Source organism: Mustela erminea, chromosome 7 (genome assembly GCF_009829155.1).
Source record: "Mustela erminea isolate mMusErm1 chromosome 7, mMusErm1.Pri, whole genome shotgun sequence".
NCBI lineage: Eukaryota > Metazoa > Chordata > Mammalia > Carnivora > Mustelidae > Mustela > Mustela erminea.
The window spans coordinates 51,475,252-51,501,310 of NC_045620.1; the positions used below are offsets into that span (position 1 = coordinate 51,475,252).

General features: G+C 45.7%; 1 protein-coding gene across 5 annotated transcripts in view; it reads left to right on the plus strand.

Moving 5' to 3' along the window:
- Positions 1-25,550, plus strand: part of NINL (ninein like) — a 157,209-nt gene extending 131,659 nt beyond the window's left edge. For 4 of the 5 annotated variants that reach the window (XM_032351599.1, XM_032351598.1, XM_032351597.1 and 1 more), the window contains 7 exons: positions 108-212; positions 1,214-1,283; positions 13,398-13,553; positions 14,236-14,349; positions 18,995-19,204; positions 21,187-21,300; positions 24,594-25,550. In XM_032351599.1, coding sequence (XP_032207490.1) covers positions 108-212; positions 1,214-1,283; positions 13,398-13,553; positions 14,236-14,349; positions 18,995-19,204; positions 21,187-21,300; positions 24,594-24,785 — 961 coding nt within the window. In that variant the 3' untranslated portion in view covers positions 24,786-25,550. The remainder of the gene's footprint in view (positions 1-107; positions 213-1,213; positions 1,284-13,397; positions 13,554-14,235; positions 14,350-18,994; positions 19,205-21,186; positions 21,301-24,593) is intronic. The other variant, XM_032351600.1, reaches the window with a different exon arrangement.
- Positions 25,551-26,059: the final 509 nt, after the last annotated feature.

The window sequence follows — 26,059 nt, forward strand, 5'->3', positions numbered from 1 at the left end:
AGGGTCCACCATGACTTCCCCCTGCAAGAACATATGCATGTAAACTATGGAATGCGGCCAGCTCCTGGGGTCCCCATGCTTATCAAGCATGGTAATTTTTCATGCAGAATCGAGTTGGATAGGCTTTCTGAAGAAAATGAATTGTTGAAAAATGAGCTGGGAAAGATTCAGCAAGAGCTCGAAGCAGCAGAAAGGACAAATGATGCTCAGAGGTAAGGGCCTTGGCTCCGTGGTTCTGCCTGGATTCCAGTTTGCAACATGCTTTGCCCTTTGTACAATGAGCTTTGAAGGTGTTGCTGGGGAAAGTGGAAAGTGTTCAGATGCATGGGTGGCTCAGCCTGTTGAGTGTCTAGACACCTGTGTGTGGAAGGAGAGTGGCTTTCTGCTTTCATTGCCATAGTCTTATCCAAGGACAGTTTGACCTTTTTTTCCCCAATGACATTAAAGATTATTAAAGTATCATCCAGAGCAGGTGGCCCACAAGTGACTGCTATTAGATTATAGCAAGTCTGAAATCTAGAAGTTTTTTCTCCCTATAGAAACCATTGTTTCCCTGGATCCCTGGGTGGCTCAGCCGGTTAAGCATCTACCTTCATCCCAGGTCATGGTCCCAGGAGCCCAGGATCAAGCCCCAAGTTGGTCTCCCTGCTCAGCAGGGAGTCTGCCTCTCCCTCTCCCTCTGCCTCTCCCCCTGCTAGTGCTAATGCTCTATCTCAAATAAGTAAATAACATCTTCAAGAAAGAAAGAAGGAAGGAAGGAAGGGAGGGAGGGAGGGAGGGAGGGAGGGAGGGAGGGAGGGAGGAAGGGAGGAAGGAAACCATTATTTCCCTTATTTGCTGCCAGGAAGTTTTACATTTACAAGAGACACCAACAGATACTAGGCTGTTTTAGTCCTGCCTGTGCCGCCGGGTGTGAACAGTCACATTTTGCTAATGAGATCTTACTTTGTGTGACCGAGAAATGCCATGGAGGTTCTTACTGTGTTCCTGCAGTAGTGACAGTATTCCTCTGGTTCCCAGGGTCGGGGTCCTGACTGGGTGGGCAGTGGCAGTGGTGGAGAACAGTGGCAGGGTGGTGGCTTGGGGGTCCCAGGAGCAAGCGTGAGAGTCTGTTCTGCGGCTGCAATCCCGGAGCCCCCTCTGTTCAGGGGCAATGACTGGGACAAAAGAACCTGGCTGCTCAGTGACACTATACATTTTGTTTCTTCAACAGGAAGGAAATCGAGGTTTTAAAGAGAAACCGGGAAAAGAGCTGCTCTGAAGTGGAAGAACTCAACAAACAGGTCAGGTGTTGATACCCACATGACACTAACATCAACACTTTTCTCTTTAGTTTGAAGTAATTTCAGATTTTCAAAAAGGAAGGAAAGAATTTTTTTCTGGAAGATCTGAGAGTTGCCAGCCCATCCGCCCCTTCCCTGGCTCAAAGTCGGGATGTTAACATGGGTGCAGAAGTGCCACCAGAGCCCCCATCTCTCTGAGCTTTGCCAGCTGTCCCCTTACCTTCAGAATCATTGGGCTCCCTCCGTCAGTCCTTGGTCCTTTAGGACTAGGGCACTTTCAGAGATTATAAGCAGTTCTTTTCTAGGAAGGCCCTCAGTTTGGGTTATATGATGTTCCCTTTAGATTATGCCTCTTCAGCATGATTTGTCCCTCTCCTAGTGAGTTCAGCTTTGATTCCTGGTTGGGTGGTGTTGACTGGGCTTCTCCATGGTAAACTTACTTTTTCCTTTGTAATTGGTGAGTGTTGTATGGGTAGATGCTTTGATATTATGTAAATACCCTGTTTCCCATCAAACTCTCATCCCCTTATTTTAGCATCCTTTGTTTCTTGCTGTGATGGTGGTCAGTTGGTAACTACTCTCTTGGTAACTAATCTTATTGGTATTCTAGTATAAGGAAGAGCTTTCTTTCCTTTTGGCTTATTTACTCATTCCCATCATTATATTACCATCTTAGGTTCCTGTTTAGTTCAATGCATTATAAAGCATTACCATCAGTATTTATTTTTGTGTTCAGATTGTCCTGGAGTTGGCCAATGGGAGTCCCTCACAGTAGTTTCTGGGTTCTCCAGACAGATCCTGGTCATATTTTGAGCACTCCTTACTTTCTGGTATCCCCAGATATTCCAGGTCTAATACTTCCCCTGCCTCAGCCTGTAATCAGCTACTTCCCACAAGGAGCCCCCAGTCACCATTATTTTAGAATGGTGTATGGAGACCAAGATCCAGGCATCAGGAGTGCCCACTGCTCCTGGGGTGTCACTACTTCCAGGCACAATTAATGGCTAGAACTAAGGAGTATGTATGTTCTTATTTACATACACACTCACATGCATATGGTTTCATGAGTATTTATTTATATATATCTTTCTTCTGAAAATCATGAATTCAAATCCCATATATGCAATTCCCATCTAGTATCATAGGGATGAGCCTAGTTTCTCCCTTTCCATATTTGTAACTCCTATCTAGCAGTGAGAAGAGGATATCCTATCCTAGGAACCATATCCTAGCAGTGAGAAGCCAGTTTCTATTTTTGAAGATCCACTTATTATTGATCAGTCTCCCCTTAACCCATGCATAAATACCCTTCCCAATATGTTTCAGCACTAACCCCACACTGGTCCTCTCTTTGCCCCCATACACAGTTGCCTTTTTTTTAAATTTATTTTTTTATTTTTTTAGTGTTGCAAGATTCATTGATTATACACCACACCCAGTACTCCATGCAATATGTGCCCTCCATAATACCCACCACCAGGTTCACCTAACCCCCTCCTCCTCCCTCCTCTCCAATACCCTCAGTTTGTTTCTCAGAGTCCACAGTCTCTCATGACTCGTCCCCCCCTCTGATTTCTGTCAATTCACTTTTCCTTTACTTCTCCCCATGTCTTCCATGTTATTCCTTATGTTCCACAAACAGGTGAAACCATATGATAATTGACTCTCTCTGCTTGACTTACTTCACTCAGCATGATCTCCTCCAGATCTGTCCATGTTAATACAAAAGTTGGGTATTCATCCTTTCTGATGGAGGCATAATATCCCATTGTGTATATGAACCATATCCTCTGTATCCATTCGTCTGTTGAAGGGCATCTTGGCTCTTTCCACAGTTTGGTGATTGTGGCCATTGCTGCTATGAACATTGGGGTAGGTATGGCCCTTCTTTTCACTGCACAGATGCCTTTCATACTTGGTCTCAATTGCTGGCTTTTGGATGATTATATATTTATTTATTTTGGTGAGGCAGAGATTGAAAGAGAGAAAGAAAGCGTGCAAATGAGTGGGGTCAGGGGCAGAGGGAGAAGCAGAGTGTTTGCTGAGCAGGGAGCCGAATGTGGGACTTTATCCCAGAACCCCAGGATCATGACCTGAGCTGAAGGCAGACACTTAACTGACTGAGCCATGCAGGTGCCTTTTGGATGAATTATTAAGGAGGAGGCACACAAGCTAGGATGTATCATTCTTGGGTTTTTAAATTCTTTTTTAAATTGATATTGTTATTGATAATTGCAACTCACGTAGTTGTAAGAAATATAGAGAAATCCTTCAAATCCTTTGACCAGTTTCCCCCAATGGTAATATTTTTTTAAGTTTTTATTTAAATTTCATTTAGCATCCAGTGTAATACTAGTTTCAGTGCACATATAGTAATTCAGCACTTGATATATCACACAGTGCTCATCATGATAAATGTAGACCTTAATTCCCTTTACCTGGTTTATCCATCCTCCCACCCACCTCCCCTCTGGTAGCCATCAATTTGTTCTCTGTACTCTCTAGGTTTGTCTCTCTCTATCTTTATTTCCCTATGCTTATTTGTTTTGTTTCTGAAATTCCACATATGAGTGAAATCATAGGGTATTTGTCTTTCTCTATTTTGCTTAGCAGTATGCCCTGTAGCTCCATCCATGTCATTGCTGATGGCAAGATTTCATTCTTTTTTATGACCAAGTAATATTTCATTGTGTGTATGTATGTGTGTCTCTCACATCTTCTTTATCCAGTCATCAGACAGTATATACTGGAGCTATTTCCATAATGTAGCTATTGTAGATAATGCTGCTGTAAACATTGGGGTATATGTATGTCTTTCTATTAGTATTTTTGTATTCTGTGGGTAAATACCTAGTAATATGACTGCTGGATTATGGGGTAGTTCTATTTTTAACTTTTTGAGAAATTGCAATACTATTTTCAACAGTAGCGCTATAGTTTTCATTCCCACCAACAGTGCATGAGGGTTTCCCTTTTTCTGCATCTTTACCAGCACTTGTTTTATCTTGTGTTGTTGATTTTTGCCATTCTGACAGACATGAGGTGATACTTGTAGTTTTGATTTGTATTTCCCTGGTGATGAGTGATCTTTCTATGTGTCTGTTGGCCTTCCAGATATCTTCTTTAGAAAAATGCCTATTCATGTGGTCTGCCCATTTTTAAATTGGATTAGTTGGTTCTGTAAGTTCTTTATATAGTTTGGGTACTAACCTTTTATCAGATATGTGATTTGCAAATATCTTCTCCCATTCCGTAGGCTGCCTTTTAGTTTTGTTGATTGTTTCCTTTACCATGCAGAGCTTTTTAAATGTACTTTTTAAAAAATTTGATAGACAGAGATCATAAATAGGCAGAGAGGCAGAGATGGGGAGAAGCAGGCTCCCCGCTGAGTAGAGAGTCTGATGCAAGGCCTGATCCCAGAACCCTGAGATTATGACCTGAGCCAAAGGCAGAAGCTTAGCCCTCTGAGCCATTTAGGCGCCAATGTGCAGAAGCTTTTTATTTTGATGTAATTCCAGTAGTTTATTTTTGCTTCTGTTTTCCTTGTCTCAGGAGACATATCTAGAAATAAGTTTCTATGGCCAGTGTCAGAGACATTACTGCCTATGCTGTCTTCTAGAATTTTTATGGTTTCAGGTCTCACATTTAGGACTTTCATCCATTTTGAGTATAATTTTTTGTGTGGTAAAACAAAGTGGTCCAGTTTCATTCTTTTGCATGTTGCTGTACAGTTTTCCTGACACCATTTGTTGAAGAGACTTTTTCCTCATTGGATATTCTTTCCTGCTTTGTTGAAGATTAATTGACTATGTAGTTGTAGTTTAATTTATGGGTTTTCTATGCTGTTCCATTGACCTATGTGTATATTTTTGTGCCAATACCACACTGTTTTGATTACTATAGCCTTGTAATATAACTTGTAGTCTTGAGTTGTGATGTTTTCATCTTTTTAAAAAAATATTTTTTAAAAGATTTTATTTATTTATTTGACAGATAAGTAGGCAGAGAGGCAGGAAGAGAGAGGAAGGGAAGCAGGCTCCCTGCTGAGCAGAGAGCCTGATGCGGGGCTCAATCCCAGGACCTGGGATCACAACCTGAGCCAAAGGCAGAGGCTTTAACCCACTGAACCACCCAGGCGCTCCTCACCTTTTCTTTTTTAAGGTTGCTTGAGCTAATCAGGGTCTTTTGTGGTTCCATACAAATTTAAGGATTGCTTGTTCTAGTTCTGGGAAAAATGCTGTTCGTGTTTTGATAGGGATAGCATTAAAAGTGTAGACTGTTTTGGGTAGTATGGACATTTTAACAATATTTGTTCTCCTGGGCCATGAGCATGGAATGTCTTTCCATTTTTTTGTGTCATCTTCAGTTTTTTTTAATATAATCTTTTTTTTTTTTTTTTAAGATTTATTTGACAGTAGATGGAGAGGCAGGCAGAGAGAGAGAGAGAGAAGCAGGCTCCCTGCTAAGCGGAGAGCCCGATGCGGGACTCGATCCCAAGACCCTGAGATCATGACCTGAGCTGAAGGCAGCGGCTTAACCCACTGAGCCACCCAGGCGCCCCATCTTCAGTTTTTTTTTAATCAGTATTTTATAGTTTTCAGAGTACAGGTCTTTCACTATGTTAGTTAGGTTTATTCTTAGGTATCTTACTGTTTTTTGTGTCATTATAAGTAGGATTGATTCCTTAAGGTCTCTTTCTGCTCCTTCATATTTGATGTATAGAAATGAAACAGATTCTGTATGTTGATTTTGTATCCTACAACTTTCCTGAATTCATTTATCAGTTCTAGCAACTTTTTGGTGGAGTCTTTCAGGTTTTCTATATACATATCATCTACAAATAGGGGAAGTTTTACCTCTTCCTGTCAATTTAGATGCTTTTTCTTTTTCTTGCCTGATTGCTATAGCCAGGACTTCCAATACTGTGTTGAATGAAAGTGGTGAGAGTGAACATCCATCCCTGTCTTATTCCTGACCTGAGAAAAACTGAGAGCTTTTCCCTCATTGAGGATGATGCTAGCTGTAGCTTTTTCATCTTTGGCCTTTATTATGTTCCCTCTAAACCTACTCTGTTGAGGGTTTTTAATCATGAATGGATGTTGTACTTCACTTTTTCCATATCTATTGAAATAGTCGTATGGTTCTTATCCTTTCTTTCATTAATATGATATATTATGTTGATTGGTTTGCAAATTTTTTTAAAAGATTTTATTTATTTATTTATTTGACAGAGAGATCACAAGTAGACAGAGAGGCAGGCAGAGAGAGAGAGAGAGAGGAAAGCAGGCTCCCTGCTGAGCAGAGAGCCCGATGCGGGACTCGATTCCAGGACCCTGAGATCATGACCTCAGCCGAAGGCAGTGGCTTAACCCACTGAGCCACCCAGGCACCCTGGTTTGCAAATTTTTAACAGTCCTTTCAACCCAGGAATAAATCCCATTTGATTGTGATGAGTGATTTTTGCTACTGTTGGATTTGGTTTGCTAGTATTTTTTTTGAGGACTCCTGCATCTGTGTTCATCAGAAAACAGGCCTATAGTTCTCTTTTTTGGTGGTGTCTTTATCTGGTTTTCGTATCGGGGTAATATGGGCCTCATAGAATGAATTTGGAAGTTTTCCTTCCTTTTTTACTTTTTGGAATAGCTTGAGAAGAATGGGTATTAACTCTAATTTATATGTTTGGTAGATTTTGCCTATGAAGCCATCTGGTTCCAGACTTTTCCTTGTTGGGGGATTTTTGATTACTGTTTCAATTTATCTGCTGGTTATCAGCCTGTTCAAATTTTCTGTTTCTTTCTGTTTTAGTTTTGGTAGTTTAGATGTTTCTAGGAATTCAACCATTTTTTCTGAGCTGTTAAATTTGTTGGCATAGAGTTTTTCATAATAGTCCCTCAGAATTGTTTGTATTTCTGTGGTGTTAGTTATTTTGCTTCTCTCATTTGTGATTTTATTTATTTGCTTCCTTTCTCTTTTCTTTTTGATAAATCTAGCCAGGAGTTTATCAATTTTATTAATTTTTCAAAGAACCGGCTCCTGGTTTCATTGGTCTATTCTACTGGTTTTTTTTGTTTGTTTGTTTAGTTTCTATATATCATTTATTTTTGCTCTAATCTTGATTATTTCCTTCCTTCTACTGGTTTTGGGTTTTGTTTGTTCTTTCTCTAACTCCTTTTTATATGAGGTTAGATTGTATATAAGAGATTTGTCTTGCTTCTTGAGGTATGCCTGACTTGCTATAAACTTCCCTCTTAGAACTGCTTTTGCTGCTTCCCAAAGATTTTGGATCCCTTGTGGTAACACTTCATAAGACTAAAGTATAATATCTGTATTAGTTCACTAGGGCTGCCATAACAAAATGCCACAGACTGAGTGGTTTACACACAGAAATTTATTTCCTTACATTTCTCAAGATTAAAGGTCCAAGGTCAAGGGTCGGCAAGTTAATTTCATGAAGCCTGTCTTGTAGATGACCGTCTTCTCCCTGTGTCCCCACATGGCCGTCCCTATTACATGCCTGTGTTTTAATCTCATCCTAATAACTTTCATATTAGATTAGAGCCTACTTTTAGGATCTCATTTAGTGTTAATCACCTATTTAAAGACTCTTTCTCTAAATACAGTCATATTCTAAGGTATTGGGAGTTTGAACTTCAACATATGATTTTTGGGTTGACAGAAATCAGCCTGTAACAAATCTCATAACAAGCTATTAATGTTGATACAATCCATGGATCTTACTTAGATTTCTCCAGTTTTACTTGCGTACTCATTTGTTTGGGTATGTGTGTGCATGTGTGTATGTGTATGTGTATGTGTATGTGTATGGGTTTGTGTGTGTATATGTATGTCTGCGTGTAAATCTGTGTATAGGTGTGTACATGTGTCCGTGTGTGTGCATATATGTGTGGTGTGTGTGTGGTGTATGTGTACTGAGTGCTATACAATTTCATCACTGTGTGGGTTCACGGTCAAGATACTGAACAGTTCTGGGGTATCTGGGTGGCTCAGTCGCTTAAGCATCTGCCTTTGGCTCAGGTCATGACTCCAGGGTCCTGGAATGCTCCCTGCTCAGTGAAAAGCCTTCTTTTCCCTCTCCCTCTGCCTCTCCCCTGCCCATGCTCTTTCAAATAAATAAATAAAATCTTTTTCTTAAAAAAAAGAGAGAGAGAGAGAGATACTGAACAGTTCCAACTCCTTAGGGATCCTTCATGCTGTTCTTCTACAACCACACTTATACCTTCTTGCCTACCCACCCTGGCCCCTGACCCCGGACATCCACTCCTCTGTCCTTCATTTCTAAAACTGTCATTTCAAAATGTTATATTAAAAAAAAAATCATAGAGAGTGTACCTTTTGGGATTGACTCACTTCTCACACATTATACTTGCCTGGAGATTCATCTAGCATTGCCTGAATGGTAGTTATTTTATTACTAAATATTGTTCTGTGTGATGATGTCCCACAGTTTAATGCTTACCTTTTAAAGGACAGCTGGGCTGATTCCAGTTCTGGCCTATCACAAATAAAGCTGCTCTGAACATTCCTATGCACTTTTTTTTTCAATGAACGTTTTCATTTCACCAGGATAAGTGCCCAGGAGTGCAAGTACTGAATTTATGGTAGTTACACATTTAGTTTTGTAAGAAACTGCCTGACTGTTACCCAGAGTGACAGTAACAGTTTACATTCCCACCAGCAATCTATGCTTGATCCAGTTTCCTCACATCCTTGGCCAGCATTTGGCGGTGTCACTCTTATTTTAGCCACTCTGATGGTGGTGTGTGCTAAGACAGAAAGGCTGGAGGGTTTGTGGTTATTTAAGCTCCGGTATAATTATTTCTCTTGAAGGGAACAGAACCCTCTGAGTGTCCTTTAGAATGGCTTCAGCTGCCATAACAAAGTGCAGTAGGCTGAGGGACTTCACGGGAATTTATTGTCTTGTAGTTCTGGAGGCCACAGTCCAGGATGAGGTACTAGCTGCCTTGGTTCCTGGTGAGAGCCCTCTTCCTGACCTCCAGACCTTCCTGACCTTCCTGACTTGAAGACCTCCAGCCTTCTTTGTCCTCACATGGCCCTTCCACCACAGGGCCACACAGAGGGAGAGAGACAGAGCTCTGCTTCTTAAAAGGTCATAGTCCTGTCAGATTAGGACCCTACCCATATAAGCTCATTTCACCTTAATTACCTCCTGAAAGCCTCATCTCCAGTCACATTGGGAATTGAGGGCTTTAGCATAGGAATTTGGAGGGGCATAGTTCAGTCCATAGCAATTACTTTACCCCTACTTGCTAGAAGCCTGAGAGGAATTTCTCTAATGTTAAGGGAAAGAACCTGAGACATCTCAGGGAAGTTGGGGGTTCCCCTGAGACCGTGACTTTTTTACTCTCAAGCCTGCCAGGCGCAGCCTCTAGCAATCGTCCTTACAGCACCCACTTCCCTTCCTGTTTCAGGTTCCAACCTCTGCTCCTGGTAAACTGGGAACCCTTAGCCTGTCTCTCCAGTTTTCAGGGCGTTGGTTTGCCCTATGATAACAATTCTCTAAAGTTTTGAAGAGGAGTTGTTGATTTCAATTTAAGCAGCCTTTTTCTTATTGGGGAGATGGAGCTCTTTTCACATGAGACCAGAGACCAGAACTAGTATTATGTTTTTAATTTGGGTTTCTGTGTGTTCACTGTCAGGACATAGAAATACAATGGGTTAGCAAGTTCCGCCACCTTGCTGAACTTACTCGTTAGTTCTCGGGGTGGAGGTGTGGGGTAGTTGCCATGTGTGGCTTCTTGAATCTGTGCCATCCCTGAGGTCAGTCCCAAGGCTCTTCTCTCCCAGTGCTGCCTCTGCCCTCTGCCCTCTGCCTGTGGTCACTAAGTGGTTCTGCTTTGGTCTGAGTGGTTCTGCTGTGTCAGACCACTGATGAGCAGATGGCTTGTCTGGGCTCCCAGCTCTGGGTGTCTGTGTCCATGGTGAGGGTGTAGTAGCCTTGCTTAGGCCTTGTCTATCAGGAGGGTAATTCCTGGGTTGAGTTAAGATGAAAAGTTCAGCTGCATTTGCCTGTGACCAACTTCCTGTGAAAGGACCCATCTGGGGCTTTCCTGGGCCTCCCGTCCCCTTTTGAGCCTATTTCTAGGACACACTTGTAACTGGATTCTAGGTATCCATTTGTTTTCTTCCCTCAGCTTTTTAGAATAAAAAACGTTAAACACACAGAACAGTTGACATAATATACACTGACTGATCAGCCCCATACTACAACCTTAATTTGACAGTTGTTAACAATACCATAAGTAGTTTAGTTCTTTGTTTATACCCATCTTTGTATCTCTCTGTATGGTGTGTATGTGTGGGTGTGTTTTCAAGCCATTTGAAAGGAAGAGAGTGAGACCCTGCTTCTAAGGCAACTTCTGCCTAACCACAGTATTACTGTAACACCTAAGAAACCTAATTGTAATTATCTAACACCATCCAATATTCCAACCATATTTACATTTCTCTAATTATTCAAAAATATCTTCTATGGTAAATTTTTTGGAACACCATACAATTAAGGATGATTCACTGAACCATCAGTGCCATTCTGGGGGCAGAAAACAGCTGCCTGATCGCGTTCACAGAACCTGTGGGTCAGGGCTTCAGACAGGGTGCAGGACAGATGGCCCTCTTCTGCTCTGCATCATGGGGGCTGGAAAGACTGGACAGCTGGGGTGACCCAGAGGCCAGGGCTGGAATCATGTGCGGGCTTCTCTGTGGGACTCGGCTCCTGGAGGGAGTGTCACAAGGGGGCACCAGGAAGACCACATGGCAGGCGACAAGGCTTCTGACCTCAGAAATCATTCCATAACACCCTCACCCAGATGCTGCAAGGCACAGGGAGGGACACAATCTCCTCTGGGTGGGGGGTGTCCAGGTCACTGTGCAGAAGGGGATGTGGGGTGGGAGAGGCTGTTGAGGCTGTCTTTGAGGCTGTCTTTGGAAAATATGGCCAGCCTGCCTTGATGTGTTTAGTCTTTTTAACTTGGCACACCTGTTTTGGTCCTTCAAGTCTGTCTCTTTGAAGAGACCTGGCAGTTGTCTTGTAGGCCATCCCGCATTCTGGATCTGATAGTGTCGTTCAGTCTGCTCCTCTGTTCCTTATACTGCCTATAAACTGGAAACTAGGCCTAAAGGCCTGACTGAGTTCATAGTAAGCCCATGTAGCATAGACATCCATTTGTTTTAAAATGTGACCAGGAGATGACTGCTAGCATCTCATTTTGTCTTCTGCAATAAAACCCAGATGAGTGCAACTTAGAAATGAGGTGATGAATACAGACACTGAGAGAGAGAGGGCACTCTGCGCTCCCAGTAGGATGCCCTGCAGGGCAAACACCTCAACCTAGTCACGGGAGCATCTGGCAGACCCCAAGTGAGGAAGTGTTAAAGGGGCGAGGCGGGGAGGGACTGTATCTGTCAAAATTTTCAGTGTCATACAAGACAAAGGCCACAGAACTTCCCCAGATTCAAGGAATCTAAATCAGCCTGCCTAATAAAGGCACTGCCTGAGGGGAGGAAGGGGTGTAATTGGGCCAGTTGACAAACCTGGGAGGTGGGTGGTATGATTCATGTCCTGAGCCAGACCTGCATGATAGCCATGTGAGAACATACTCACTTCCTTAGGAAACATGTATGCAGGGCCTCGTGTGTGTGTGTGTGTGTGTGTGTGTGTGTGTGTGTGTGTGTGGTTACACATGAGCATACATGTACCGGCAGAGCGTGTCCACCGCAAAAGTACATGAGGAATGCTGCCAGCCGGTGAGCCTGGCTGAAGGGTGCATAGATGTTCTCTGTCATAGCCCTGGCCCTGTTGTAGAAATTTGAAATTATTTCCAAACAAAGACTAAATATTAAAGGTAAGCAGAAGAAAATTAACTGAAGGCAGATTCCATTTCTGGCTGTTAATGAAATCAAGGCTGTCCTCAGAACAAGATGAATGTGTATCAATACTGAAAAACAATTTTCATGATGAAATGTAGTAAACACAACAGAGCTCCATACCAGACATAATGCCCGTGAGCTTATGATGTGTTGAAAACACCTCTTTGCCCTCAGTTCTGAGATTTTAAGGACAGGACGAGGTGACAATCTCTGTACAGAGAAGAGAGGGAGCAGTGGTCACTAGAAAAATGGGTAGACTCACTAAGCATGAATGATCCAAGTTGCAACAACTTCAGGGTTCCCTCCCCTGCTCCTCAGATCCTCAGATCCTCAGACACATAATAGTAAGAGGTTGCTGGCGCCTCCATCGGGGGAGTGGTGCCCATGCTTTGCCAGCAGCACTGGAAAGTGGTACCAGGGACGCTGCTCTGCCCACACCTGGGGCTGTAGGCGCTCGGCCTCGATGGCCTCAAGAACTGATGCTGTGGGAAAAAGCAGATTAGCAGTCGTGCAGTGTCTATGAAGACACTCATAACAAATAGTTCAAAGTAATGGGTATTTCCACAGCGGGGGGTGGTCGTAGGGGCAGTGTTGTAGCTGCTGTTTGCGTGCACCATGCCCTTGCTTGTCTCCTGGCGGGCGCCTGTTGTGCATCCACTGGCTGCTGGCCAGGGGATCCTGAGCAAAAGCAGAATATACAATTTAATCACTGCCTGCACCCTGCTGAAAGCTGTGTTTATGTGTTTAATGACAAAGATCAGAGGAGACGCTGAGGAGCTTCATATATTTCAGTTGGGTGTTTTCTGTCAAATTGCTTAAAATAATAATTGGAAATAACCATGAAAGAAATGTGAAAAATATGAAAGTCTTGAGAGCAATGGTTTGTGTGTTCATGATGTAACCACCTCTCATGATCCAGGTGTGTTTCACTGCCTCCGGGGCATGGTGCAGGCTTTCTGCTCCATGGCCCTGTGGCCAAATGGGGCTGGATCAGTCCTGCACTGGAGGGTGCCGAGCACCTCCCCCATGACATACCGGAGCTATCCCCTCCCCAACCGTGATAACGAGCAGTGTCTCCAGACATGGCCAGATGTTCCTCAGGGAACAAAGTCGTTCCTGGTCGGGAACCACTGGAATGATCTGAATTGAACTGCTGTTTAAAAAAAAATAACCTTGTCATCTGCATTTTAACCCATTTTGCTTCAGAGTCAGAAATGTAGGGATGAAGTGTCGCAGCTCAATGAGAAGGTCCTTCAGCAGGGAGAGGTGGCCTCTCCCCACCAGGCCCAGAATGAGAACTGCATCACCATTCAGCTATTAACACAGAGACTGGAGGAGGTGGGGCAGTGGGAGGAGCTGCAGGTGAGTATCTGAAAACATCAGGAATAGCCTTAAAATGCCTGGAGGTAGACTCACCCCTCAGGTAAGGATAGAGACTTAGTGAGTAAGCGCCCTGGAAAATTTGTTGACTTAGCAGCTTTTGCAAATCCTCAATATCTAGAAAAAACAGAAAGGAATTAAATCCTGATGCTAGGAGAGTAAATTGGTAGACCTTTCAGGAGGACATTTGGGGAAAACATACATCAAGAATACTGGTATGCTCTGACTTTATAATTCTGCTTATGGGAGTTTGATCATTGTGGAAAGACTTAGCTGGAAGTATTTTCATTGCTGTGATATTTCTAATAGCAAAACAATTGGAATCAGCTTGAATCATCAATAATACTGAATGAGGCTGTAAATTCTGGTGCAGCCATTAAAAATTATGTTTCAAATAATATTTCATGTCATGGGGAAGTGCCCAAGATACACTGAGGAAAGCATAGCATACACGATGCTATATTAGTCTTATGGCTAGAAATGCACATTTGGAGGAAGGGCTGAAGTCACAGCAATGTCAGGTGTGGTCCTCAGGCTTCTGGGATGATGAGTGATTTAAATTTTGTAATCTTTGTTTTTCTGTACATTTCTGAAGTTTCTGCATCAAACATGTATCAATGCTGAGATATTTCTTATATTTATGAAATTGATTTTTTAAAAACAGGGTGAGCACATCCAAAAACTTGAACTTGAACTCAAACACATGAATCAGGAATGTCAGAGCCTGAGACTGTCACAGTCACAGCTGAGAGAGACTCTTGAAGAAAGTCAAGACCAGGTGAGTGTGCATGATGGCCAGTAGCTGTGTCTCAGCTGGAAGAAAGTCAACACGGTTTAGCACTGACAGAGCCTGGCCAGGACTGGTCTGGCCCAGAGAGGTCATTAGGCTGGACTGAGGTTACACAGCTGGCTGGGTGCTTACAGTCCCAGGACTGAATTGGGCCTTGTCCAGGCTCAGTTGAGCAATCCATGGGCACAGCTGTTTATGCACAAGGGAAGGAGGCCAGTAGGCTGTTCTATTGGGTGTGCCATCTGCAAATCAGAAGAGTGAAGGAGAGTGACAGGTAGCTTCTGAGGTGGAGGAGTTGGCACCAGATCCAAGGACACAGGGCGGAGCAGTCTCAGTGGTTAGCAAGCTAGGTGCCCCATCCGATACTCACACAGGCTTTTTTTGTGCACAGAAGCCCTGAAATTGCACACAGTGTGGGTGTCAAGCTCCTGCCTCCTGCCTCCTCTCCTGCTATAGCATTTATCCAGCACACCAGGTTCTCAAGGTACAGAGAGGAAGGTGGAGAGCTTGTAGTCTTGGACAAGTGAATGAGAGCAGGACAGGCCAAGCAAGGGCCTTGGGGTGCCCTGACAGTGTGAGGTCCAGGAACACAAGAGAGGGGGAGCTGGTTCTTTCTGGGGGAGCAGGAGAGGGAATGGCGGGTGTGTGACTGCGGGAGGTACCCTGAGGATCCTGTGTGGACTTAGATGTGGGATGCGCTTAGAGGGCTGGGGACTGCAGGAAGGAAAGAGGGGCCATGGGAGAAACCTCTCCAGCATGATGTGGGAGGGGTCTCTAACCCACTGGCCTGAGGCCCAGGACTGTCCTCCCTTGAGTGTGGCACCTGCATACTTCCCTCACTGAGCCTCTTTAGGGCTCCCCAGCTGCCTCCTGGCCCTATAGTTGGACTTGGTTGAGGGACCCCCACCACCACCCAGGCCTTATGATGTGTTTTGGGGGCTTGTGGGCTCTCAGCCTTCCCACTGCAAACAAGCACTGCCCCAGAAGTACTTCTGAGCATTTAGAAGATCCCTTCTCTGTCTTTCTTTAAGTCTGAAAGGAAGCTTGAGAAGTTGCCTTGAGCAGTTTGAGCCCTTGGGGACTAGGAATCAGCCATTGTCACAGGCAGAAGATACCTTACTTAGGCAGTCCTTCTGTTATATGAGCTGGTTTCCCCTTCTTTGTGATCTAGAAGAGGACCCCCAAAACCACATCAGTGAAAATTCCCATGAGGGAAGTAAGGGGAGCCTACAGGCTATGTAAGGAGTCTTGAGACAGGCCGCGCGTGGTAAGGATGGGTGTGGAGCCACGTGGGAGGGAGTCAGGGTCAGGACTGGCACCCTTGTGTGGGTGGTTCTGAGGCGGAGGCCCAGAGGGAGAGAGGGCAGCTTGAACAGGTGTAAGCAGGGGAGCAACTCGGGGGAGGGCATTAAAGGGTCTGGCCAAGGGACTTTGTGCCTCTCAGAGTGAGGGTGGGGGAGCAGAATGCTGCACGCACCACATGTCCCTGGGAATCCCCATCTTGGCTTGGTTCTGACTTGCAGCATATCAAGCCACCCCCAAACCTGGCAGCTTGTAGCACTGTGTACCATTCTCCTTCACGGTCTATGGGCTCACTGGCTCACCTGGGCTGTTGTCACTTGCTGTGTCAGGGGGGCCACGGCAGTCCAGTGGGGTTGGGACAGGCATCCTCTGAAGGCACGGCTGGATCAGCTGTTTGCAAGCCCTTGGCTCGAAGGGCTGGTGTGCAGGTTTGGCTGGTGCCTGGGGACCCAGTACACCCAGCCTCTCGGTGGCATGGGGTTCTCTGAGTGCAGCAGCAGTGAAGCTTGGGTAGGAGAGACGACCAGGGGCCCTTAGAGGAGCAGTCAGAGATGTCAGGCTCCTTAGGACTGTGCCATGGCATTCCAGAACATTACTCCCCCCACATCCTGTTGGTCTAGCTTGGATTCAGAAGGAGGGCACAGAGCCCACCTCTCCATGGGCGAGGACACATTCCTCACCTCTCAAGACAAAGAGAACAGAGCCCCCATCCCTAAGGGGCAGGAAGAGCAGCCTGTGAGCTCAGAGGGGCAGAGCTGATGGCTGAGGCAGCTCACTGCTGTGCCTCAGCTCCCAGAACACAACAACCCTCATTTTCTGGCTGTGGGAGGCCCCAGTGCTCTCTGGGGCCTTGTTATGTATTAGTGGAGGTGAGGTTTCCAGAGCTGGTCTGGGCTCCAGCTAGAGCCTCACTTCCACCAGGAGGGAGATGAGAGGCTCAGGATGCAGTCAGCGGGGATAGGGGTGGTAGGTGTTATGGGCTGCTCGTCCTGCACAGACAGCTGCAGGCTAGGGCCACAGACACAGAGACCTCACGCTGGGACAGAAAGGGGCCTTCCCACAGGAGTTTATCCCTGGCACTGGAGTCCAGAGTGGAGAGGTGGCCGCAGTGGGTGGCAGCGAGGGGCATGGGGGCAAAGTGTTTAAAGAAGGAGCGGCATCAGGGTGTTGGGGAGTGCTGTTAGAGAGCAGGAGCACCTTTGGGATGCATGGGCACTCTGATATGGTGTCAGCAGGGCCTGGTCTGGTGCTCAGCTTCTGGCCAGATCACTGTCTAGAGCATGGAAGTCAGGAGAAGGCTACATTTGTAGGGGTGTGTTTTTGAACTGGTTCTCCCCTTTCTGTCCCTCTCTCTCAGGGTTCCCAGACCCAATTCCACCACTGTGTAGGGGGCTCCCCAGACACAACAGGCAGTTCATAGACCAGCAGGGTATCTGAGAATCCAATTCTGTTATGACACTCTGCCCGGAGACAGCATCAGACCCCACAGGTGAAGTTTAGTCCTACAAGACTGCCCCTGCAGCCCCTCCAGAGGCCATCCCCAGGACCAGGCTGTAACCTGTGCTTCTGACCAGCCAGCTACAGATTGGAGGTTTCAACCACCTCCTCCCAAGGTTTGACTGATTTGCTAGTGTGGCTCACGGAACTCAGGGAAGACACTTAACACTTACCAGTTCATTGAAGGATATGATAAGGAAACAAACTGATAGCCAGAGGAAGAGATAGGTCAAGGGAAGGAAGGTCAAGGTCCCAAACATCTGTCCTCATGGAGCTTGAGCCCAGCCTGGTGGCACATGGAAGTGTTCTGATTCCCCAAGCATGGAAGATCTCCAGAAGCAGATCATATGGTTGTCCTTCTGGGTTTTTCTGGAGGCTTCATTACACAGTTGTGATTGACAAAGTCATTCATTGGCCATTGACTGTTTCAACCTCCAGCCCCTCTTCTCTCCAGGGAGGTGGGGGTGGGACTAAAAATTCCAACCCTTAATCCTGTGGTTGGCCCTCCTGGCAGCCAGCCCCCGCTGCTAGGTGTGGTCCAAAAATCATCTTCATTAATAACAAGACACCTGTTTCAACTCTATGCCTCTGAAGCATTTTCAGGATCTGTGGATGAAGACCAGATATCTCTGAGAAATGTATTTTGGTCACCTGATCTTTAAATCATTATATTGCACTCTCCAAAAATAGCTATTCTGGAAACTTTGTGCGGGAGGTGCGGGTGTTTCTCCAGGATGACCCCTGTCCTAAGAACAGCCACACATGGGGTGCCTGAGAGGCTCAGTGGGTTAAGCCTCTGCCTTCAGCTCAGGTCATGATCTCAGGGTCCTGGGATTAAGCCCCATATCAGACTCTCTGCTCAGCAGGGAGCCTGCTTCCCCGCCCCTCCTTTCTTTGCCTGCCTCTCTGCCTACTTGTGATCTCTCTCTCTGTCAAATAAATGAATAAAATCTTTAAAAAAAAAAAAAAAGAACAGCCACACATTACAGTGATGACATGGTCCCCCAAGACGGCCCCTCAGAGATGCAGGGAGATGCAGTGGCCTGAAGCCTCACTCTTGCCCTCGAGTCGCCATAGCCAGTACCCTCCCCATTTCTCTGACCCCACCTCAGACTTGCTCTGAATGTGACCCTTGACAGAGTCACTTCCCTCTCCTACCTGTGGGGCCTTGCCAGTGTGTGAGAGCTGACAAGGCTAGTTAGGGTGCCAAGGAAATTCTGGGTATTCTAGATGAAGTCTCCAGAATCAGAGTGATTTAAATGATGTTTAATAAAAGGATTGGCCACGTTACACACTGTGCAATAATAATGGCCCTGCACAACTCCAGTGAAATCTTGCCATCCTCTGTGGTTGGGGAGCTGGGTGCTGGGGTGGTTTTGTGCTTGCTGATCTTTTCAGGCTTCAGTGCGGGTTCTGCTGCCCTCTGTGGCCTTGGCCTCGACTGTCTCAGAAGCGTGAGCTCTCTGTGGGTTTCAATAGTTACATGGACTCTCTGAAGTCTACTAAAGGTTAAACCAGACAGAATATAGCACAATTCTCCCTTGGATGCAGTGGGAAGCTAACTATCACCAATTTGAGAATACAGACCTGAGTCTTCTAGATTGTCTCTGTGTGGAAGCTCGAGCCAAACCGGAGTTTGGCTGTCAGAATTCAAACGAGGGGGTTCTTTGTAAACCCTGCATTTAGTTGCAGATGCAGGGACCAAGGAGGCCGGATGTCTTGTGTGCCCTTCAAGTTGTAGGCTCTCTGTAACCTCGGAGTCTTGTGTGTCTGATAATGGCCCTGTAGTGCTCAGCAGTCACACCAGCCCTGTCTTGGCTTTATCCCATGGCAGCTGCACAGAGCCAACCTGGGGTTGGGGTTGGCCCAGTCCCAACACTCCGAGGAGGTTCATCGGCTGCAGGAGCAGATGCAGGGGCTGGTGCCTCGGGACCATGTGGCTGAGCTGCAGCAGCTGCTAGAAGAGGAACGGCAGGTGGCTTGGCGGTTCCGTGAGGAGTGCCTTCTCCAGAAGGAAAAGGGGAGGCGGCTGGAGACACAATGGGTGAGTGGGCACAAGGGCCCCAAGGCCCTGCTGATGGTGACGGTGGTGGTGAGGTTGGATCACTGGTCACTTGGCTGAAAACTGCCATCCCAGCTCCTAGAGGTCTGCTTGTACGGCAGCCACAGGATCCAGTTTTTCACTCTGAACAATGTGGGACTTTCTTGTCCACCAGAGAGGGGTGGCACACAGCCACTCAGGGAGTGATGAGCCTGCTGACCCAAAAGTTCTCTCCTGCATGGGGGCTGCACACGTCTGTAATAGGCCACATGACCACACACTCAAGCTGTGGACAGGGCCAAAAATGTGGTGATGCAGATGCATGAGTGAAGCTGAGGGCAACAGTCCCACCCGTGGAGCCCTGTGGGAGTTCTCCTGATTTCAAAGGAAAGCCAGAAACTAGATTTTTACACGAACACATCCAATTTCCAAAAGATGCATCTGATTAAAAAAAAATCTTAAACCATTTTGCTGAATGAAAAAAGCTACCCACAGGCACACAAGGACTATAGAAGTTATATACTGGATGCATGTGGATCTAGGTGTCAGAGGTACAGAAATGAGCACACACAGCAAAAGCCTGTGCTCTTCTGGAGCCTTAGTGAGGTAGGGTGGAGACAAACGAGAACATGAGTCATGAGGACAACATGTCAGATGGTGGTGAACTGATGAGTGCTATGGAGTGGGACGCTTTGCAGTTTTAAACAGCGGGCTGGAGAAGGTGTTCCTAACATGTTACTGTATGAGCCAATACCTGAAGATGTTGAGGGAGCAAGCCTTCCACTTACTGTGGAAGAGTGTTTGAGAGGTAGCAGGAGCCACATGTGCCAAGGCCCTGAGGTGGGTGTGTACGTGGCATATTTAAGGAGGATGAGAGGGAAGCAGGAGAAGGGTGGTGGGATGGGAGGCCAATGAGGAGTGACACACATCTGGGGACCCTGGCTGTGTACCAGGCACCACACTAGGCATCTAGAGACCTAGATAGAAACAGAGCTGCTCCCTTAAAGGGGAGCAGGACACTGGCTGCAGAGGTCAGGATGCAGGCTCCACTACCTCCCAGCTGAGTGAGCTTGGGCAGCTACTTACCCTGTCTTTGCTTCAGTTTCTTTGTCTGTAAACAACAGATGCCAGTGGGTCCCCATGTCAGAGCATTAGTGTGCGGCATCCTCGAGTTGGCACATCTGACATGCTTGAATAGTTTGCCCTGTGTGCACTCTGAGTCGGTGTTTAAAAGTCTGAGAAAACTCCCTCCTGAAATATTCATGAGCAAACACTGGGCGGGGGGGGGGGGGGCGGTGTGCAGGTAGGAGCCTGAGATCAGGGGTGAGGGGATCTCCATGAAGAGGAAATTGGAGCAAGACTCTAAAGGCGGGTAAGAGTTGATGTTTGTGAAGCATAAATTCTGTAGAAGAATAATCTTCCAGCCTTCCAGCCATGTACAAAAATGTTAAGCAGAAGATAAGCTCAGCTATGATAGAATATTGACAAAGCAAAGAAGTATAATCAGAAGTTGTTTCTGGGGCGCCTGGGTGGCTCAGTGGATTAATCCTCTGCCTTCAGCTCAGGTCCTGGGATCGAGCCCCGCATCAGGCTCTCTGCTCGGCAGGGGGCCTGCTTCCTCCTCTCTGCCTCCTCTCTGCCTGTGTCTCTGCCTACTTGTGATCTCTGTCTGTCAAATAAATAAAATAAAATCTTAAAAAAAAAGCCGTTTAGAAATACTCAGTAACACATTTGGGGAAATACATTGGAGTCATTTATGATAAATTCTTAGGAAAGCAGTCCACTAATTCTCTGTGAACTACAAAGAGAGGTGTCAGCTCTTGGCTTGTGGCAGAACATTCATAAACGTTTCTCTGTGCAGATGAAAGGTTATCTCCAGCCACTCCCAGATTTGTAGGTTTTAGCTAATTTCCATTCTAAAGTAACTAAGCCTGATATGATTCTTTTTGAAATGTAAACTGTTGGTCTGTAACCTTTTATGGCAGGAAGAACATGAAAAAGAGCTTAAAGACACGGAAGAGCAGGTAGAAGAGATGGGAATGGTTCTGAAGAATGTGGAAATACTCCTACAAGAAAAAGTGGCTGAGCTGAAAGAACAGGTCAGTGATGGGCATCTGTTATTACCACATGTACTTTCTGAACTTTTTCCTTCTGTGGGTATTTAAGTAGCTATTCCAGGGTGAGACCATCCTCATAGAATGCAGAGAGAGCCCCAAGTTTGTTTAGAACCACTGAACCTGGGACTCCATCTAAACTTTAAGAATCTGAACATACAGATTTTTTCGGAAGATGAACAGTTAAAAGCAATCAATAGAAAAACTGATTTTGTTAAATATATATTTATAAATTATATTTGTACATTGTTTTGAGAATTGTTTTAAGGTACGTTTGAGGGGTGTTTATATAATCTCAGAAAGGACATTCATTTGTTCATTTGTACAGTCATTGGCCAGATATTTACCAAGCACCTGTCATGTATCCCAGCATTTATTGTTCTGAGAAGACCCTGAGATGGGCCCTCATGGGCCTTACATTCTGGAGGTAGAGACAGACAATAATAAGAGAAATGGCCTCAGGTAGTGAGAAATGCTCGCTCTGAAGAAGAGATGGTGGTGGATGGGAAGTGGTGGAGATGGTTGGGGACCACTATTTTCAGACGTGGTAGGAGCAGACACCCAGTGACAGCATGGAGGGTCTGCCTGTGCCCCCCAAGCTGAGGCCAGGTTGGCTTTTTGGAAGGGATAAGTGCTCATTGGGCCAGACTTTCCCATGCAGTGTAGGGCTGACTGCCTGTAGCACCTCCAGTCAGTGGGACAGCCATAAAAATGCAACCACATGTCTCCATGTGTTCTGGGGGACATGCCAGAACCCCGACGAGGAGGGCATCCAGGCAGAGGTGCAGTGTAGGCAAATGTCCTTAGATGGAACCAAGCGTAGTATGTCAGCAGGCCACCAAGGAGGTTGTTGTAGCTGATGGGTAGGCAGGACTCTCTCAAGGTCAGGAGTTTGCTTTTATTTTAGTTGCAGTTAGAAGCCATCAGAAGATTTTAAGCAAGAGTATGATATGAACTATATATTTTAAAATAAATCACTCTGTGGGAGAAAGGAAAATTTCGGGTTGCTATAGGGAGCAAAGACCAAAAAAAGAAGGCCAGAGCTGTTGTGCTCGATGAAAGCTTTACAGTCCAATTCAGCCGACAAGGTCCACTGGTAAGAACTGGGAGCCAAGCAGCCAGCACAGAGGGTGCAAGAAACAGGAGACACAGGGAAAAGTCTTAACCAAACACCAGCTACTCTTAGAAGAGTTCTATTGAGAGCTAGAAGAAATTGTGAGAATCTGTAGAAATATTTTTATTACAGTAATCAAGTATGTTTAGAGAGCTCCTGAACTAAGCCTAAACAGGATGAAATATTTGTGTCACCTCTTGTTCCCTGGGAGGTAGAAGGTCCCAGGGGGTCACATTCCCCTCCATGACCATCTTCCTGGCTTTGCAGTTTCTTCTCTGCCATTCTCTGACTCCCTAGCTGTGTCCCTGGCCAAGTGTCACAGACTCTCAGTGACCCCCACCACCCGACAGTCTTTCTCTTGTAGGCACCCTCAGTTTGTTTCCTCTGATCTGGCAAATCCTCAATCCTGGTGAAATCCTGTTGCTCCTGCACCCCTGCCCCTGTGAGGTCCCATCGGCAACCCTGCACCACTCCCCGACCCCCGCCCAGAACTAGCCTGTGCTCTGGCCCCACGAACCAGCCACCTGTGTCTATGCCTGTGCCACAGTGCCCAGCCCTTCCCTTCTCAGGGACCTGCACTGCCTCTCCCAACCCAAAGCTTAGGGAGCCTTGGCCCTGCCTCTGCTCCTCTTTACTGAAGAACCTGCAAAGGATTGTCCGCATACTCGCACCTGTTCCCCCTTTTTTTCTCCCATACCGCTGGCTCAGGTCCCAAGTCTGGGGGTTGTGATGGAGGCCCCCACTGTGTCCCCACTGAGCCCATCAGTTCAGCCTTTGGAAGGGATGCAGAATCCAGCCTCTTCTTGCCTCACCAGACATGACTCCCACCTTCATCCTGAGCCCTGCAATGTCCTTGTGTCCTCTTGTGCTCTATTCTTGGCGCAGGAGTGGCAGCAGCGCTTTCCCAGTGTGTAAAGTGCTGGCCCCCTCCTCAGAGTACAAGGCAGAATTCCTATGGGGCCTCCAAGTCTCTGTGGGATCTAGTCCCCTCCTCTCAGTGCCTGCCTAGTCAGTGTGGCAGCTCTAACCTCCTCTCAGTGAGCCTCCTACTACCCTGCCCCCCAGCCACAGCCTCTGGCCATCCCTACTAACCCCCCTAGCTTGGCCAGCCTCTGGGCCTTTGCACCTGCTCCTCCCTTTGCCTGGAGTGTTCACACCCAGACAGTCTCAATGCTCCTTTCCCTGCCTTATTCAGATCTCTGTTCACATCAACAGAGAAGCCTTCCCTGTTCACCCCAACAAAAGTAGGAACACCCTCCTCAGTTGTCTGTCCCCTCCCAGTGAAACCAGTAACCAGAGTGTTAACTAGGACTATTAAGTACAACTGTAACTTTTCACCCAGACCTTTTTTTTTTTTTTTTGCCTGTAAACATCTCTGACTCTTTTCCTTGGGGGAAACAGATTTCAGTCTTGCCCTCCTGTCTCTGTCTCCTCCTCCTTGTTTGGCTCTCTCTCTTTTCCTTGCCATGCACTACATGCTCTGTTTATCTTTGCTCCATATCAGGCAGGCAGACTTGGGTTTGGTTACACAGTTTTTCCTTAGCACTTGTCGTGCCTCCACACCACATATTTCTTTCTGGTCTGTCTGCTTCCCTCAGAATATGTGCTCCTGAGAGCAGGGCTGTTGCGAGGCACTGGCACTACTTGTTGAATGAATGAATGCAGTTTTGACTTCCAAAGCCCAAGACCAGGCCACACGAACCTTTATAACTAGAGTGGCCTTGGGTCCCCATTGCTGTGGCTATGGTGTGTGGTGACCAGCCTACACACCCAGGGCTTTGAGGGTGGACGCAGTGCTGGGGTACACCCTGGGTAAGGTGGTGGGTCTGCGAGCACACTGAGATGAACCAGAATGACATGTTTTATGTTATGCTGGATTGTCCTTTTTGAGTTTAGTGATTGTGGTCCTTTTACATCTTCATTTCATGGTAAAATCTACTATCACAAAATTGACTTCAATTTTCTCTATCACATAATTCATCAGATTCTCAATTTCCTCTTTCACTCCAAGGTAACAAAAATTGTCATTCCACTCACTGTTTGTCTCAAATGCTTAAGAGCCCCTAATCTGTGGTCTAAACGTGTGGTGGTGGGGAAGGCCAAGTTGTGATGCAGCATTTCTGCATGAGAGTCACAGAAAAGTATGGTTCTCTTTCCTCTCTAGTTCGAAAAGAACACAAAGTCTGATTTGCTGCTCAAGGAGCTCTATGTGGAAAATGCTCACCTGATGAAGGCACTTCAGGTCACCGAAGAGAAGCTACAAGGTGCTCAGAAGAGAAACCACATTTTGGAAGAAAAAGTTAGAGCTCTCAACAGACTCATCAGTAAGATTGCTTCAGCTTCTCTCTCTGTGTGAAGAAGACTGCTTGTTTTCCTGGAATTCATTTTGAAAGAACATCTTTTAAAATTAAGCCACCATAGTGCCATAACTTTCTACGGTTCATTGGCTGTGCACCGGGCATAGCAGGTTTCTGATTCTTTCATGTTCACCTCACACACATTTAAAAATGTCTGTTGTGCCAGATGCTCAGAAAATAGACATGCTGGAAAAAACTACATTTTTATTAGTGGTCCTGGGTAATTTCTGTAGGTAAAATTCCCAGTTTTGCTACCAGTGGGTGAAACAGATTATGCCAGCTTTCAGCGAAGAAAGACTAAAAGAAAATGGTAAAATTAATTTCAGTGTTGTACTTTTGACCTTGGCTGCAGAGAATAAAATGAAAAATAAGTGCTCTGGACACTTTCACCCTTTCACTACTACTGCTTTGGGTTTAGATCATTAGCATTCTCAATCTGGGTCTATACAGACATTCTAGAAGGACTATTCACTGTGACCGTCCACCCTTCTCCACCACAGGAAGATGTTTGGGGAGTGCCTATTTTATGTCTGTGGACTCAGGGATGATAGTATTTATTGTGAATGCAATCTTGTCCTCAATGAAATGTAATCACACTGGAAATTGTATTATATATGTAAAGAAGAAAAACTGTAGTTTTATCCAAAATATATGTAAGTTATGGTCATTCGGTTTATGAGAACAAACTATGAAAAGTACTATGAAGAGTCACTGTATTTACAAAAACTCTTTTCTATTAAAATTGTTTTAACTTCTAGGTTTAACTTTTTTTTTAAGATTGTTTTTTATTTGACAATGAGAAAGTGAGAGAGCACAAGCAGGGGGAGCAGCAGAAGGAGAGGGAGAAGCAGGCTCCTCACTGAGCAGGAAGCCTGACATGGGGCTCAATCCCAGGACCCCGGGACCATGACCTGAACTGAAGGCAGACGCTTAACTGACTGAGCCACCCAAGTGCTCCTGTAAGTTTGAAACACTAACAGAAGATTTCATAGATCTGTACACTGTAAACTACAAAATATTGCTGAGAGAGATGGAAGACAGAAATAAATGGGAGGATGAACCTTGTTTATGGGCTAGAATATCGTCAATACTGTTAAGATGTCAGTTCTTCCCAGATTGATAACGCAGATCCAGTGCAGTCTCAATTACAATACTAGGTTTGATTTTGGTAGAAATTGACAAGCTGATCCTAAGTTTCATATGAAAAGCAATAGACTTTGCATAGCTAAGACAAACATGAAAAAGAAGAAATTTGGACCATTAGCACTACTTG